We start from the raw sequence: 17,535 nt of genomic DNA, 5'->3' as shown, positions 1-17,535 counted from the left end.
CGGGGATGCGGTGCAAGCAAGTGTACTTTGTGTGTCTATTGTTTGGCTCCCTTGCACCTTCCAATGAAGGAGATCATGCTCATTTCTTCACAGCTGAGCAGACCGAACCTGAGGAGGTTGACCTGCTGGTGCCACTCACAGAGCTAGAAAGAAGACAGGTGTGACACCGAAGCCTGTGCCATGCCTGCTTGGCACTTAGGGCCTACAGAAGAATAAAAGATGTGACACAGGCCTGTAGACTGTCACACAGAGACAGCAAACCGAAGCCTCATAGTGATGACAGGAAAGAGCAGTCACCCAGCTGGCCACAGGAGCATTGAGATAGGAAATGAACTGAACTGGGCCTGGGAAAGTGTTGCCAGGCCCAGAGAAACGCAAGGGTGCCGTGGTGGCTGGAGCCTGTGAACACGGTGCTGGAGGTAGAGAACAGGAAACAGTAGGGTCTTAACATGGTGCTAGGAGACCAGCCCCTCAGAAGGTAAGCGCTAGGAATCAGAATTAGTAGGAATTGAAATATGTGAAGTAAAGTAGGGCAAATCTCCAGGGACCTCGAATGCTAAACTCAGGGGTCTGGATTCAGTCCCACTGATGAAGCAGCACAGTGATGAAAGTGCTGGTTTGGGTTTCCTTTAGGGGTGGAGGGTGGAGGAGGACAAGCAGAACCGCTGGCTCAGGAGAAAGCTCAGCTAGGAGGCTGCACCAGGAAGGAAGGGCTGAGTTCTCTGCAGGGTTAAGAGAGGGCAATTGTGAGGAGGAAATGAGGATGTCTCTATTCACCAGAAGTCTCACAGCCAGAGACAAACACTGGGGCAGCTCAACAAATGAATTCAATCACAGGAGCCAAGGTTAAGGTTCTGGAGCCAGGGACGGGAATTCAACGGAAGTAAAATGATGGTGGAAAGTCACCGGAGGTTGGCGCTGCCCACTCCCGTTTGCTCTTCTCTCCTGGCGGGTCCCAAGCCTCTTCCCTGTGACGTTTTTGCTTGTCTTGGGAGGTGGTGTGACAATGTAAGAAATCTTTTGAGATCTGCTCAAAAGAGATCGGCTACCCCATGCTTTAACAGTTCAAGTGGCTGAAATACGTTTCAAAGTTTTGTTTAATCTTTTCAATTTCTTTTATTTCAAAAGTAGTCTAAGACAAAAAAACACAGTTTCTTATTAAAGCCGTATTTTCTCAGTTGTTTGTTTTTTCATGTTTATCAAGAATGGCTTTAACTATTTGGGACAAAAAAATACTTTATGTTCTCCCCCCCAATATTTTATGTGTAGAAAACTGTAAACATGAAATTTTAAATGTTGGTTGAAAGTCAGTGTCTAGAAAGCACTGCAGTTCGTGGGAAGTTTCAGTGTGGGAGGCGGCTTTCTGTTGCAACCCATTGTGGACTCTCCTCTTGCTCCACTGTATTTGTAGCTGCCAAACAGAAAGTGGGGAGTGAACTGGCTAAAACAGTAGACATGTGTGTACAGACACACATGGGAAAACGGCAAGGAGAGGAGGACTGGGGAAGGGAGCTACGAGGGGCTTGCTCTTTTGGAAGGATGGAATGGGAGAGAGACAGGAGCGAGGAGAGAGAAGTGGCGAGAGGCCTGCTCTGGGAGCGTCGTCCTGAGGAGGGAGGGAGGCTCCGGGGAAACTGGAGAAGGAAAGGACAGGAATGGGAAATTACAGAGCAAGTGTGTTGCAACAGAGCACAGAGGCAGCTGGAGAATAGACCCGGAGAGAGGTAAACCCACTAGCAAAAGCCCAGAGAAATGGGTGACAGATGGGAGCAGGTAAGACAAGAAACAAAATTTAGGAAATGAAGCAGAGAAAGAAAATGAAGAGAAGCAATGCTAATCTTTGTCACTCATCAAGTGCTACGGAATGGTACAGATGGTATCCTGTCCAGGTGGGAACAGAGTGGAGATACGTATGGACTAAGAATGAGACGGGCTAGAATGATAAATCCGGTGGTGAGGACATTTAACATCAGGCCAAAAAGATGGTAGGAACCAACCTTTATTCCTAACTTTTCAGAATAAAAAAAATGAGTGTAGATGGCATGACTTAGTAATGAAAGACCAAAAGAAAGTATCACTAATCAAAAATGTTCATGAACCTTCTAAACATGAGGCACAAGTTTGCCAAAAATTGGAAGCAGTGAGATGCGCTGAGACCTTTTGAAGCCGTTGTCGTTCCTGATGTGGTATGGCCTGCATCAGTTCCACAAATGACTTTTTAATAATGTTGATTGGTAAACACTAACCTCTGGCTTTGTTTTCCCAATAGAAAACGCTAGAACCTTGCAACTTAAGACATTTTCAAGAAATATATGAATTACTACCATAAATAGTTAAAGGGAAAATTCACACTATTCTCAAATATCCTTAGCTAGTAGAGTAACTGTTACTTGAAGCTTGTGTATTTAAATGGGCCGTCTATCAGGGAAAAAAATCAAATGTAAGTTGTTCTACTGACATTTTGCAATAATGCTAGAGCCAATATGTAAAAAACTGTGTGATCATGTATTTACACATTATTCAGATCTTCTGGACATTGACTTTAGTAATACTGATGTCCTGTGATTGAATTGTGGTGGTCTTATTTTGATAATATTGGATTAAAGCCCTTAATTCTTCAGTAACATAAATTTTTTCTATCCCACTGAAGCATCCATAGGAAGTTTATAGACAGGTTTTCCAAATAACATATGTTTTTTTAAAAAAAAAAACCACCACTGGAAACCCAGACTTGGAAACAGCTTTTCCCAATCTTGGCCACGTGTTAGCAATGACACTCACTTTCCCTATTGGTGGCAACCCTGTAGGAGGAGTGACCATTCCAATTTTGATTTTAAAGTGTGAACTTTCCAGAACCCTGAGCAAAATGAGTGCAGCGATTTTCTTTTTGTAGGACAAGAAGACAGAAGAGTTCTTCTCTGTGGTGACTACAGACTAGAGGAATGCTCTAGTGAGTTTCCACTTCAAGTAGTACCCACTCATAAGCCGGGGGGGCAGACCCTTCTGTCTAAACACATCTTTCGTTTGTGTCCCAGCAGGTGCAACAGGTTCAGGTGTTTGCTGACGTCCAGTGTACAGTGAATCTGGTAGGCGGGGACCCTTACCTGAACCAACCCGGTCCACTGGGAACTCAAAAGCCCACGTCAGGACCACAGACCCCCCAGGCCCAGCAGAAGAGCCTGCTTCAGCAGCTACTGACTGAATAACCACTTTTAAAGGAATGTGAAATTTAAATAATAGACATACAGAGATATACAAATATATTATATATTTTTCTGAGATTTTTGATATCTCAATCTGCAGCCATTCTTCAGGTCGTAGCATTTGGAGTTTAAAAAAAAGGAGTTCACCTTTGTTGGGAGATTGAAAGATGTTTTTGTTTCTTTCTTTGTAAAGGCCTTGGATATTGAAAAAATAACAAGGCAGAACAGTTGGACAATCTATTTCTTGAGCCAAATTTAATTATTCTTATTTTTGTAATCAGTCATTGGCTTCTTACCTGGATGAAGGCTTTTTGGAGGATAGCCAAAACAACAAGTTCCAAGGGGAAAACAGGACTCCGCCCCCGCCGGCTCAGCCCGACCTGCCCGGGAAGCAGGGCCGGGGGCCTGGCCTGCCCTGTCCACCGGAGGCTGTCACGCCTCGAAATCAACAGTCCTCCCCTGCCCTGAGCCCAGGCAGCTTGTGTGGACAATCAGCCTCTTCTAGCAACTTCGTACCCGTTGGCTACAAGAGAATATTTTGCCTCCAAATATGTACCCTTTCTCCTTTTTTTAAAGATGGATTTAAACCAAGATGCCTCCGAGGGAAAAAAAAAAAAAAAGGATGAAATTGAATCTATTCACAGAGGAATCCAAAAAATACAGTTTGGGGAAAAATGCAATAATTTTTGATGAGATGGGTGAAGGACAAGAAGTGAGTTTGTCAATTACTGTAGATACAATTTTCTGATTAAATCTGAAATAAAAGGCAGCCTGTTTTTTTTTCCTGCTTTTATTGTATTAACAGCTGAGTTAGCTGAAGTTATTTAAAGTAAAATTAAATTTATGATCCAGGTAGCTTATTTTTCCCTTTGAATCTCACTGTAAATATATTTGATTTCTTGTAGAAATTTATTTCCTTCTGTTTAATTTTATGCTTTTCTTATCATACTCCTGATTTTTCTAAATTTGTGTGTGAACTATAATGTTGATTGAATTGCAGTTGCATTTGGCTAGTAATATTATGTTATTTTAATAAGTGTGACATCATGTATGGATTTACTTTGGGGTTCACATCAAAATGCCACTGCCAGAAAGTGCTGTTCCAGCTGGGCTAGAGCAGACTGTCCAAGTGTCCCTGGGACCAGCTGGCCAGGAGAGCACAAGCGACTTGTACAGAAAAAAAGTTAAGACTCAAAGAAAATCTGTTTTTGTTTTTGTTTTGTTTTGTTTTGTTTTTTTAAGATTGACTTTGGGGTTTTGAATTTTCATCAGTGCAAATAAAAATTTCTCTATTCCTGCCCTGGGGCTAATGGTACCATGCTTTCCCTTTGTATCTTATCACTCGGCCACCTCCCATCTCATCCTGGCCTGAGTCAAGGACCCAGTGAACTGACTTTCTAGCTCTAGAAGGTTCCACTGCCAGACCAGGAAAGCTTGAGAAAGGCATGGTGGAAGAAGCAAAAGTAGAGCTCCTTGGTCACCTTTGTCCACATACCTGGTCTGTGAATGATGGCAACGTGGAACATTCTGCACTGGCTGTCCCTGAGAACCAGCAGTGAGAGGAGCATGGATGGAGAACCTTGGGAAGAAGCCATTTTCCTGGGTCCTTCCCTCTGCACCACTCCCCTGCTTACAGACGTGTCCATCGAACAGCATCTACTCAGAAACCCTGCTGAATAAACAATCCGTGGAAGGGCTCCGACGCAGACACAGGAGCCCCAGCTACAGACATTCTCTCTTTTAGTTCTTCAGAAACTGCATCCGTGGTTGTACTAATTTCCAGCTTGGAAGCCCAGCCATGTTCCTCCAGTCCCTCCCAAGCCGCTCTAGGAGGTCAATGCCATGTTGTTGGCGATTCTTAGACATGCGGACTCCAGAAGTTCACCTTTAACTTCAGCATTCCAGATGATGTCTACTGACTCAAATGCTTTTGCATAAGGAACTAGAAAAGTGGTAAGGGAAATCGGAGATGCGCCCCCTCCCCAATTGCACCTTAACGTATGCATGTCACCTTCAAGGTTTTATAATTGCACTGTTTGTTTTATGTATGTACAGATTAAAATTATTGCTACATTTGAGGAGGATAAAATTGCTTGCTTCTATGTAATTCCTGTTATTCCACAGGAAATTCACTTTTCCAGCTATTGAATAGAATTTGTCTAACAACCTCATGGGTTGCCTCTTCATTTGCAGTGGGAGCGGGAGGGAATGAACCTACACTTTGCAGGAACTGCCAAAGGCCGAATGGATAAAACAGAATCTAAAGCCAGAAAACCCTCAAAATCTCCCTAACATGAACCAGCCCAATGCAACTTGAGAAGGCCAAAGTGAAACCCTGAGTGGACCCTCAGGAGATCCCAGCTGTGGCCGCGTGTCTGATGAGTCACCCTCTGGCCTGCTGGTTCCTGACCCAGGGCATCCATCCAGGCAAAATTTTTGAGGCACAAAATACTGCATCCTTCTTGGATTTCTAGTTCTTTTCTATTACCAACACTTCTTGATACAGATGTTAACTATTACTTGAGGAGTTACTTTCAATGTGATAACTCATTTTATAAAAGGTCCTGCTTCATTTTCTGTATGGGTTTTGTCTCATTTTTTATTTATTTGAGTGACGGAGAAATAGACATTTCTGTCCACTGGTTCATTCCTCAAATGGCCAGGCCAGGAGCCCAGAATTCCATCCGAACTCCCACATGGCTAGTAGGGACCCAAGCACTTGTGCCATCTGCTACTGCATTACCAGAGAGATGGCTGAAACTGAGAAGTGGAGTGGCCCAGAGCTCTACCGTGGGATACCAGCACTGCAAGCAGTGACTTAATCCTCTGCACCACAGCAGCCTTTTTAAAAGTTTTTTCTTTACTCAGCTGAGAGATAGTGTGCGAGAGAGAGCACCCCCATTTGTTGGCTCATTCTCCCCATGAGCGGGAAGCTGGTTGGAATTAGGAACTGGAGCTAGTCACAGACCACACACTAAGATTGAGTGGCATATGGGTGTCTTAACATCTGTGCCAAAGGCCAAGACCCATATTTGTGTGTGTTTTAAGGTAGCCCCAAACCACAGCACTAGGCTAAGTCAGGTCAGAGTAAGGGCCCCGGAGGGAGGGGAATGTAAGGGAGTAAGGCATTGTGATTCTAGAAGACAAGCAAGATACATTTCCCACATATAATTACAAATTATGGTAGACATTGTCTAAAATCATATTTATGGGAAAAGAAGTTTTCTCCCCTCAATTTGGACATCGTAAAAATGATACTTGCCTTAGGAAAGGTTGAACATTGCTTCAAAATTATCCTTAGGGATAGGGAAAAGCAAGTACAGACAGCCGAGAGGAACTCTTTATGACTGTACCAGGTAGATTCAGCCCCTGAAGAAGCACTCAGAAACTGTCCCTGTGCTGTGACGAAGAAGAAAGGGCAGTCGTCTGCTTACAGCTAAGGGCCTTGCCGACATTTTATGGCTCTTCCCAGAAGAGCAGCTGCACTTGAACAAAGCTAGTATTTTAGAGCAGGCTGTGATCTCCCTGTGCCTCTAAAGATCTGCATGATTGCATTCAGCCCATCAATTCTTTGACATGGAGACAGTGCCAGAGGAGTTGTACCTTCTGCCACCAGCCTTCCGGCCGGGCTGCCACTGTTTACTGTGTGAGTTTCACTCTGATCACCACTGGAAGTCTTAACAGAACTGAGACTCCCACAGCCCTGCCCTCGTGCATTCACTCAGTGTGTCTTACTATCTTTATCCAAAGCACTAGGGATGTGAAGGGACCCAGACATGGACCCTGCCCGGGACTTAGAGAGTTGAAAGTCAGCACTGGGGTAAGTGGTATATAAGAAAGTCCACATGACTTTGTCACTGGAACCTTTATCTGGAGGGTCAAGCCAGGCTTCCCTGAAGAAGCAATGGCCTTGGCCGGTGAGGTGTGTGGGAGTAGCTCAGGGAGGAGTGTGGCGCATGTGAAGCCCTGCAGACAGGAGGACCCAGAGAACTGGTTTTGTAAACCAACTGGCATTCTCAGCTGTCCTAAACGGCCGGCGGGGCTGGAAAGGAAGGCCAGCCCAGCCGCTGCCTCCAGGACAAACACGCACAGGGCTCTGGATCCTTTCTGGAGACTGTCCCAAGCAAGGTCGCTTCCATGACCAGCCCTGCCCAGGCCTCCTTGGCCTACACAAGGATGTGTAGCTGGTGGCAAGGTCAAAGCCATTCAGAGAAAACACATCTGTGCTGTTAAAAAGTTTCTGAGGTTTGAAGTCCTTGTTCTAAATCCTCTGCAACCCTGTGGAGAATTGTTAGAAACACACTCTAAAAGGTGGTGCCACAGGCACAGCTGTTGATCAGGAGCCAAAAGTGTCTCTTGGCAAATTCTGGATTCAGTGTTCTGTCTGCACCATGTGAGTCAGAACTGATTTACAGTCTGCAGCCTTTCATCTGTGTGCAACCTTGGGCTTTACTTCTTAATAAACTAACTTGAAAACTCCACTTGCAGAACAGGCAAGAACGCAAGCTTGGGGAAGAGAGGTCACAGCCCTTTCTCTACAGGCCGTCAGCATCCAGCCCTTTGGGGGAGGCATTCTGTCCCTGCTTTTACACGGGCAATGGAGAGAGCATGCCACAATGCCACAGGGATACTGTCTTAGCTCCAAAGAGTTTTGGAAAATATAGGCTTGATGGCTCTCAGAGGATCTTTTGCATAAGGCAGAGGAATGGCTGGATCCTACAGTCTTTGCTGCAATGTTTGGTTTCTGGAATCGGGCCTTGGGAACATTTTCCTCTGTCTCTGGATCTTTCTCCAGTATAATCCCCTGTGCTTGTATCTGAACTTGGCTAGTTTCTCTAACCAGCAGAAGCAAGCGATGCCCGTAACAAACCTGAGACACAGGTATAAAAGAAAAGGATTAGATGTTAAAAGGAACAACCTCTGTTCCATCGGGGTTTCCTCCTGTTCCAATATCCAAAAAACCTATTATTCTTTGGACATTTTTCCATGTTTTTGGTGTCTCATTACAATGTAGCAAATGTAGTAAGCCTTGCCTGAAACAGCTTCATTCCTAAACATGGCTATCGACATCACTTGAGAGAGGCTAGTCTCTCTTCTCTGCCAGGAATCTACTAAGTTGATCTTTGGTCAGTAATTGCTTGGTTTTTTTTGTTTTTGTTTTTGTTTTTTAAAGATTTATTCATTTTATTACAGCCAGATATACACAGAGGAAGAGAGACAGAGAGGAAGATCTTCCATCCGATGATTCACTCCCCAAGTGAGCCGCAATGGGCCAGTGCGCGCCGATCCGAAGCCGGGAACCTGGAACCTCTTCCAGGTTCTCCCACGCGGGTGCAGGGTCCCAATGCATTGGGCCGTCCTCGACTGCTTTCCCAGGCCACAAGCAGGGAGCTGGATGGGAAGTGGAGCTGCCGGGATTAGAACCGGCGCCCATATGGGATCCCGGGGCTTTCAAGGCGAGGACTTTTAGCCGCTAGGCCACACCGCCGGGCCCAGTAATTTCTTGTTTGTACAGGACTTCCACATGCTTTTTTTTAGGTTTGTCTTTTAATTTGTTTTCCTCTACCTGAAAGAGCCAGAGACAAAAAGATCCTCCCCCAGATACCCTCAACAGCCAGGGTAAGTCCAGAGTCCCCCTTTGGGTGGCATTTAAGTCATCACCTACCTCTCCCAGACGCACGGGTCCCACCTGGCATGTTTTCCCCAGACCTGGAAAAGCGGTTCCACCCCCACTCACCTCTCCTTTGTCTGCAGATCCCAAGGACTCTGCCATAAACACCTGCATTGCTAAATTTTAGGCTGCATATTTCCTTTCCAATTTTGTTTTTACCTTGCAAACTTTTATTTCCAAAAAAAAAAAAAAAAAACACATTACTTTTTAAAGTTAGCTTTGCATTTTAACATTCTTCTGATGTTAGCAAGTATATTTTAAATGATAATTACTTAGTAAGCTAGATATTAAAGTTCAAACAAGAGCAAGCAGGGAAAAGCTCCCTGTAGAACATTTTCTATTTAGAAAAGACAGGCACTCCACATGTTCCTGCTTACCTCTCCTAAAAGCTTTTGATGAAGGAATTTTCAACTATGTATACAAGTAGAAAGATTAATCCATTTTGGATATGTGATTTTTATAATTCCGAATAGACAAAACTTCAGTCACTTTATCTCCAACTCAAAAGTAAATGGTAGTTAGTCTTCTTGGGAACTTTTACACTTAAGGATTTATCTTTTTAAAATTGCACAACAGTTAAGTAAGGAATTTTTTAAAGCAATAATAACAGTTTATATTTTCAACCAATAGCAATTAACTGAGTTCCTGCCCGCTGTCAGGGATTATCATAGGCACTGTCACTCCATCTACGAAGGAAATTTCAATCCCTGCCCTTGTGGGGCTTACATTTTAGTGCAAGTTGGTTGACAAATAAGCAAAACGGGAGCAGGGATGTTGTAGACAGTAGATGCTACGGAGAAAAATTAAATAGGGAGCAGCAATAACCTGGAGGTTCCAAACCACGAAGTGAGTGCAGTGTTTCAGAGAAGGGGCTAGGCGAGTGACAGTCATGGGCACTGTGACATGGAGAAAGAGCTCTCTGCAGGAAGCAGAGCAAATGAGGGGGCCTTGAGGGTCAGCATAAACACTCCAGCTTGTTACTGAGATGGAGAGCCACAGGATGGGAAAGACGTGTGCTTTCTTGAGGGCTGAGAGGGTCACCTGGCTTTGCTGTTGGAAACAGCCGTACAGAGTTAGGGATCCCTGTCAGGAAACAGCTGCAAGAGTCCTGGCATGAGATGCCAATTCAGAACAGGGTGGCGGCAGTGGGACTCTTGAGAAGGATCCAATTCCCGGTGTATCTCGAAGGTCAAGATGACAGTACTTGTTGACACCAGATGTGGCATGTCAGAGTCAAGAGCAACTGCCAGGCTTTTGGCCTGAGCAGTTGGAAGGATGGAAAGGCCGTGAAGATGGGGAGGGGAAGCGAGGAGAAAGCACGTGCAGAGAGAGAATGAAACGCAGAGGCACCTTCATCGCCTTGAAGTGGGGAGCGAGCGTGGGCTCAGGGAAAGGCAGATACGGCTGTGACACCAGGGTTAAATGCCTCGGGATTGGTGAGCAGGGCATGGCGTCATGAAGTACAGTGCATTGGCACTGACAGCCCAGTTTAAACCTAAAGGGCACAAAGCTTACTTACTGGGCGTTAAGGGCACCGACACCTAGTGGATTTCAGTAGTGCTGGGTAAGCAGGTATGTAAGGTGGCACTGGGTCCAGGGTGGGGGGTTCTCATCCTGGGTCTTCCAGGTCGCTGTTGGAGTTGCTCCTTAGAGGTTTAGTGCATTTTCTGTCATGGTAAGTTTGAGATTCCTGTTGGACTTCAAAGGAATGCCAATCAGCAGTTGGATCTTACGGATCTGAAATGTAAGGAATGATTGGGACTGAAGGTAGAAATCCATAACTATACTCCTTTGTGTATAGTTCTGAATTAAAAAAAAATGTTTATTTTTATTGGAAAGTCGGATATACAGAGGAGGGGAGAGAGAGAGGAAGATCTTCTGTCCACTGATTGACTCTCCAAGTGGCTGCAACAGCTGGAGCTGAGCCAGTCTGAAGCCAGGAGCCAGGAACTTCTTCCAGGTTTCCCACACTGGTACAGAGTCCCAAGGCTTTGGCCGTCCTCGACTGCTTTCCTAGGTCACAAGCAGGGAGCTGGATGGGAAGCAGAGCCGCCACGACACGAATCAGCATCCATTTGGGATCCCAGCATGTACAAGGGGAGGACTTTGTCCACTAGGCTACTGTGCCGGGCCCTAGTTCTGAATTTTTAAAAAGATTTATTTGAAAGGTAGAATTATAGAGACAGACTTCTAGTCCAGCAGTGTAATAATCCCCATATTCCCAGGAAGGCCCTATCTGGGTCTGGCTGAAGACAGGAGCTGAAAACTTTAGGTCTCCCATGTGTGTGGCAGGGACCCAAGTACTGGAATCAGAAGCAGCACCAGGACCCTCACCCAGACACAGGACCCACACACATCCAGGTACAGGGCCATGCCCAGGCACAGGACCACACCCAGGCACTTGTCTAAGGGATGCAGGCCTTAAGTCACATCCTAACTGCTGTGCCAATGTCCGCCCCTTGTGTTGGTTTTTAAAATTATGAGACTTAACGCTAAAACCCAAGGCCATCTCTCTCACATAAAATATTCACACTAAACAGGATTTATTCCAGGAACTTTAGCATTTGAAGTCTGGAGAGTAGTTTACCATGGTAACAAAAGAGGAAAATTATATAATTACCAATAGATGAGAAAATATATTTGATTTTTAAAATATCTATTCTTTAAATTAGCAAAACAGTGACAGATGGAAACTTTTTTTAAAAAAAGAAGATTTATTTATTTGGATATAGTATCAGGCAGAGGGGAACAAATAGAGAGTGACCATCCCCTGGGTCACTCTGATATCCTGGCCAGGGCCACAAGCCTGGAACTCCACACTAACACCTTGCCCATGCTGATAGCGGCTAAGTAGGAAGGGGTGCCGGCCCTCAAGCCTGCACCTGGGGAGCTCTCTGCATGCTGTAGCACCAGAAGCAGGGGAACCTCGGCTGTGATCCCCAGCTGGCCCCGATCACAGTGAGGGCAGGACTCTTGGGCGCTGATGCACACAGCTGCCCCGGCGTGGGAGGTTCACTTCCCATCGAAAATGTCAATCAACCTCTTTAAAATGGAAGAGACAGCTTGTGAGTTCTTGAACTCCCTGTGATCCCCTTTCAAGCTACCCACTAACGAGTGTCTAGGTGACTGGAAAACCAAACTAGTAACCAAGGATGACAGTTTAAAACAAACTCAACTGATAAACCTGGTTTTTAATCCCAATCCCACCACTGACTTTGATCATCTGTCAATTCTCGCTTAACTCCACCTACACCGCAGGACCCGGGCAGGACAGGTTAATAGGCACCTTGATCATTACTGGCTATTTTTCACCCTTAAGAAAATTACCAAAGCACAGGAGATTCAAAGATCTGCAGTCTACTGTCCTGCAGCACAATCTTTGCTTTGCTCTTTGGGAGAACCCTTCGCAACCTTAGGATGAATGGCTGGATGCAGTGTAGTTGGTTCCAGGCTCCTGCCCTTCCTGCAAATCCCCGGGAGTGCATCACACACTTCATTGTGTTTACTCCAAGCCACGGTTATGGTCCAAAGGCTGTCTCTGGGGCTTGGCTGCTGCCAGGCAGGGCCAGCGTAGGGCCTGAGAACTGGCACTCCTTTCCTTCATTTTTATTTGTTTATTTGAAAAACCGAGAGACTGAGCTCGTCCATCTGAGATGCCCACAAGACAGGACTGGGCCAGGCAGAAGCCAGGAACTCGGTCCAGGTCTCCCATGTTGCACAGTAGCAAGAAGCTGGAGCAGACAGAGTAACCTGGACTTGAACCAGGCACTCCACTGCGGGATTTGCATATCCCAAAGAGCAACTGGACCACTCCACCAAATGCCCACCCTGAAAGATGGCATTTCTAACAAGGATCCAAATGATGCTGATTTTAGCTCGTGAGCAATCAGTGACCTAGCTCACAACAAGAAGCAAAGCTGCTGCATCCCTCAGGAAGCGCCTCCTGCCCCTCCACCGTCCCTGTCCCACAGAAGCTGAGGCTGGCTGCACTCAGCTCTGCATTATGGATTTGCCAGAGCCGCTGTCTCCTGGTTGTGTAGATACTCACCTCTCTCTGGCTTCATCGTTATATCTTAACGAAGAATCCAGAATTCAAAGCATGTTTTAGAAAGACACAGGCTTCTGGGGTCCAGGGTTAATTTGCATTATGTAATCCAAAATAACATACAGCCATGAGGAGTTCAGATAATTCTGGGAAGCATTTCTGTTTTGTTTGCAACCATCGGAAAAATTCCACTTGGTCCTAGAAGGATGCCTGTTTTTAAGATACATTAAGTATTCACAGGCCACTGAAAATGTAAAAGGAATTAAAAAGAAATTTTTAAAAATAGTATTCTTTGGACTTAAACAGTTCACATTTTTGGCCGAATTTCATGATGTGTTTGAGTTTCTTTAAAATAAATTTTTTATTATAAAAAGATGGGTAATTTATTGTAGCTCACAGAACAGGCTCCTTCAGTTTTTTCTTTCGTTCAGTAAGTACCATGTTTTAGAAATTCATCTTCAGGACACAAGTATGAGCAGAAGTGTTCATTTTTTATTTTTTAAAGATTTAATTTTTATTGTAAAGTCAGATATACAGAGAGGATGAGAGACAGAGAGGAAGATCTTCCATCCAATGATTCACTTCCCAAGTGTCTGCATTGGCCGGTGCTGTGCCGATCCAAAGCCAGGAGCCAGGAACCTTCTCCAGGTCTCCCACGCGGGTGCAGGGTCCCAAGGCTTTGGGCCGTCCTCGACTGCTTTCCCAGGCCACAAGCAGGGAGCTGGATGGGAAGTGGAGCTGCTGGGATCAGAACTGGCACCCATATGGGATCCCGGGGCGTTCAAAGCGAGGACTTTAGCCGCTAGGCCACTGTACCAGGCCAGAAGTGTGTATTTTTTATGTTTGCATTGCTTAAATAAAAGTAAGCTTTCTTAAGAATAGACAAGAAGACGGAAGGCCAGTTGGCCACACTCACCTCAGTGGACTGAATGGCAAGATGAGGGAGTGCTTGCTGATCTGAACATTGTCCCCTAGCAGAGATGGGATCCGAGGGCCAGGTCTGGGCAGCTCCCACACTGGGTTCTAGCACCCCGTGCCCAGACTCCATGTTAAGGGATCTGCATGTAAAAACGCATTCGACCCACACAGCACAATGATAAATCCCTCTTTTATACCTGCGGGAATCAGGGTTTAGGGGAGCCGAGGGCCTCTTCCAAACTCAGAGCCAGAGCTGGACTCAGTGTGACAGCACAGTCTGGGCTCCTCGCCACCCTTCACGCCCTCCAGCACTGAGTTCCTGAAGTGTGTGCAGTGTGATGAAAAAGCCTACCGACTGCTTGCACCATCAGCTAGTGCCTCCCAGGGTCGGCATTATCAAGAAGCTGGAATTGGAAATACGTTTCAACTCCAGATGCCCCGATATGGGATAGAGGTATCTCCCAGCAGCATCTTAACTGCTGTGCCAAGTGCCCACCCAGGTGTTTCTTCTCAACATTTTTGAGGTGAGTTAAGCTGCTGCTCTAAGTGTTGGTAATATCCAGCTCCCATGTGAATCCCAGCTTTCTGTCCAGCCCCCTGCTAATGTGTTTAGGAAGGCAGCAGAGAATGGTCTAAGTATCTGGGCCCCCGTCACCCCGGAAGAAGACCCAGATCGGTCTCTGGCTTCCGTTTGGATTACTGCAGCCATTCGGGGTGTGAATCAATGGATGGAAGTATGTTCTCACATACACTATCTTTCAAATAAATAAATGCCTAAAAAAATTAATAATAATAAAAAATAGGGCCAGCATTATGGCACATCAGGTAAAGCCACTGCCTGTGGCACAGCATTCTATATGTGTAAGTGCCACTTGGAGCCCCAGCTGCTGTACTCTGAGTCCAGATCCCTGTTAATGTACCTGACAAAGAAGTACCCATGGGCAACCTTGTCTAGCGGAGTGAGCCAGCAGATGCAAGATCTCTCTTTCTCTGACTTTCCATCTCTCTCTGTAACTCTGCCTTTCAAAAATAAATCTACCAAAATCTTGTATTTGAAAAATGACTCCTAGGCAACACTGCTTCTCATCTTCTGCACATGACCTTCTAAGAACAACAAGAGGAAGTATTTATGAACGACAGCTTTAATATGAGCATGTGTGTTTTGACTGTTGGGGAGCTATAATGACTGGAAGCGGCCGACACCGGAAGGACATCAGTTTGCTCGTGGTCTGGTCACAGGGCACTTCCGCACCCAGCTAACATTGGAATGCACCACGGCAGTGGTCACTTGAACAATCGAAACTTCTTCAAGTACTGGCTCACGTCCTCCTTGGGGTAGGGCCGGAGTGCAAGGCAAGTGGCAACGTTCTCAGGCTGCTCAAGCCACAGCACGTGGTCGATGTCTCCCTGCTGCAGGGTCTGCGCCAGCTCCCGGAGGACGGTCTCATCTGAGGCCTGCAAAGGGTAGAGCCAGGGCCGGGAGGAAAAGCCCAGTGAGGGAGGGAAGCTCCAAAGACCACAACAAGCCCCCGACCTGAAAACAGGGAGCCCAGATTGACCTACACCCCCCTGGCTTGCCACTCATTCCCTGTAGGATTCTGGGAAAGCTACTAAGGGCTGGAGGAGGGACTTCACTGTTTATAAATGGAGATGACTTCCTTCCCACTCCTGAAATGCTGCATTCAATCTCACAAATCCTACTCTGGTGGCGCAGTGGGCTAAGCCACCAGCTACAGTGCTGGCATCCCAAACAGGCAATTGTTCAAGTCCCAGCTTGGTCCATTTGTGATTCAGCTCCCTGCTGGTGCACCTGAGAACGCAGCAAAGGATGGCCCAAGAGGGTGGGTCCCTGCAGTCACCAGTCACGTGGGAGGCCCAGGAGGAACTCTGGGCTCCTGGCTGCGGTCTGATCCCGCCTGTACACTACAGCCATCTGGGGAGTGAACCAGCACATGGCACACCAATCTTTGTCTGTTTCTCCCCCTCTCTTACTCTGCCTTTCGAAAACAAACAAACAAACAAACAAAAAAGCAATTGTGCTGCAAAAGTTGTCTAACTCCCTCATGGCAGGTGCTGGTAACAACCAAGGCCAACTCTTCAGCCGGCTCACTGGAAAGATAGTTCCTAAGTCACAGGTCCCATCTTCCTTCCCTCCCACCCAACACAGCCTTTAAGAAGCTTTTCCTTTGGCCCGAGGGCTCCCACTTGTGGAAGAGGAAACACGCACGCCTGTCCTTAACAGCCCTGCTGTTTCTGGATCATCCTTACCACCCCATTCCAGATGCCCCCTAAGGAAACACTACAACTGTTACGCAGGAAATAGATTTTTTTGCCTATGAGAGCAGAAGCCAACCAGAGGCTTCTTTCTGCAAGTTGGGGAGCACCAATTGAGCCCATGTCCTCCGTGGAAGACGAGTTGCCCTGCCTACTGCCCCGGGCAGCCACACAGTCCCACACCGCCGTCGAGTCCAGCGGAATCTCAGCCAGCCGCGTACTGTGCGAAGTTAAACGTCAGCTGGTATCTGCCTTCCTAGTGCTAATCGGGACTCAGTGGCTCCGGCTTAGTCCTGGTACCCGGTGGTGCACACGGTCCACAGTTGGCAGCAATATACGGGCTGATCTAGACACTGCCTTACAACTGCTGGTCCTTAACCGCTACAGCAGTGACTCCCAAGTCTCCCAGTCATGGCTACCACCTCCTACTTCATACTTAAAGAGCCTGACTTCCAATCTAGAATGTTAAGCATCCCGTGTCCGGCAGAAGATTCAAACGGCATCCAATCATGAGCCGTCCCCAAGCCACCAAACACGCTTCAGAAATACGCCCCCATGGAAGCCCACGGTGGCAGCCAGAGACCAATCGGGAGCGTTGTCAGCAAGTGCCACGTCTTAAAGCCCTCTCTTGTGGACTACCCTGGCGCAAAGCTCTCGGGGAACACACGACTATCTCCTTCGGATATGCAGTATTTCAGCAGCAGCAGTAGGGTCTGACTCAGCAGGAGAGGAGAAGGGCTGCTTGGAAGTCTGCAAACACCCTCACGCTGTTCCCAAAGGTGCGCCCATTTACATGCTTGCTACCTCCTTCGCTTGGTTCCAGACGCGCCATTAACACCTAAGTGCGTCCGTCGGGCCTCACTAGCAGCGAGGCATCTGAGCCCTTTGGGCTGGGCTGGCGGGCGGGCCACGGCAAGGGTCCATGGCCGGGGACAGGCTCGACACGCTCCCGCCCACACAGACGGGAAGCCGGAGGACGCCCTCACACAGGGGCTGAGCTTCACCATTCACTCAGGACAGTTCAACGCCCTTCTCCCAAACCCTTTTCCAACCCTGCAAGTGAGGGACGCTGTCCCTCACGCCACACCCACTTCCGGCTTCGGCCACCTCACCTCGAGGACCACCTTGCGCATGCGCCCCAGCTCCTGGAGGTAGGCTACCGTGTGCGGGTGTTCACGATGGACGTGCAAAGCTGCGGTGGCTGCGTGGCAAGCTTGAGCCACCAATGCTCCTGCCGGCCAGGAGAGCGGAGCCTGAGACAGATCCTTCCGTAGCACCACGTATTGTATCAGGACCTGCGGCTCCGCCCCTGAGGCCGCCATCTTCCTGACGGACCGAAAGACCGGACCTGCTGCCCGGTGCATGCTGGGATCTGGGAGGAGCCCTGGGCGACGCCATGTTTTTGTACGGCTGGAGCGCAAAGC

At 47.2% G+C, this 17,535-nt stretch overlaps 2 protein-coding genes across 6 annotated transcripts in view; one reads left to right on the top strand and one right to left on the bottom strand.

Moving 5' to 3' along the window:
• The window catches only part of NCOA1 (nuclear receptor coactivator 1), a 230,700-nt gene extending 227,370 nt beyond the window's left edge, over window positions 1–3,330 (top strand). For 2 of the 5 annotated variants that reach the window (XM_058668200.1, XM_058668199.1), the window contains exon 21: window positions 3,036–3,330. In XM_058668200.1, coding sequence (XP_058524183.1) covers window positions 3,036–3,206 — 171 coding nt within the window. In that variant the 3' untranslated portion in view covers window positions 3,207–3,330. Of the gene's footprint in view, window positions 1–2,893; window positions 2,951–3,035 lie in introns of all 5 variants that reach the window. The other 3 variants (XM_058668203.1, XM_058668202.1, XM_058668201.1) reach the window with 3 other exon arrangements.
• Window positions 3,331–14,806: 11,476 nt separating this feature from the next.
• Window positions 14,807–17,475, bottom strand: PTRHD1 (peptidyl-tRNA hydrolase domain containing 1). Its single transcript, XM_004582638.2, has 2 exons — window positions 17,224–17,475; window positions 14,807–15,292 (listed from the first exon to the last, which is right to left on the bottom strand). The coding sequence occupies exons 1-2, from the start codon at window positions 17,473–17,475 to the stop codon at window positions 15,122–15,124; spliced, it is 423 nt and encodes a 140-aa protein (XP_004582695.2). The 3' UTR covers window positions 14,807–15,121.
• Window positions 17,476–17,535: the final 60 nt, after the last annotated feature.

Source organism: Ochotona princeps, chromosome 8 (assembly GCF_030435755.1).
Source record: "Ochotona princeps isolate mOchPri1 chromosome 8, mOchPri1.hap1, whole genome shotgun sequence".
NCBI lineage: Eukaryota > Metazoa > Chordata > Mammalia > Lagomorpha > Ochotonidae > Ochotona > Ochotona princeps.
The sequence above is the reverse complement of the archived record's forward strand: the minus strand, read 5'-3'. Positions and strand labels throughout refer to the sequence as shown.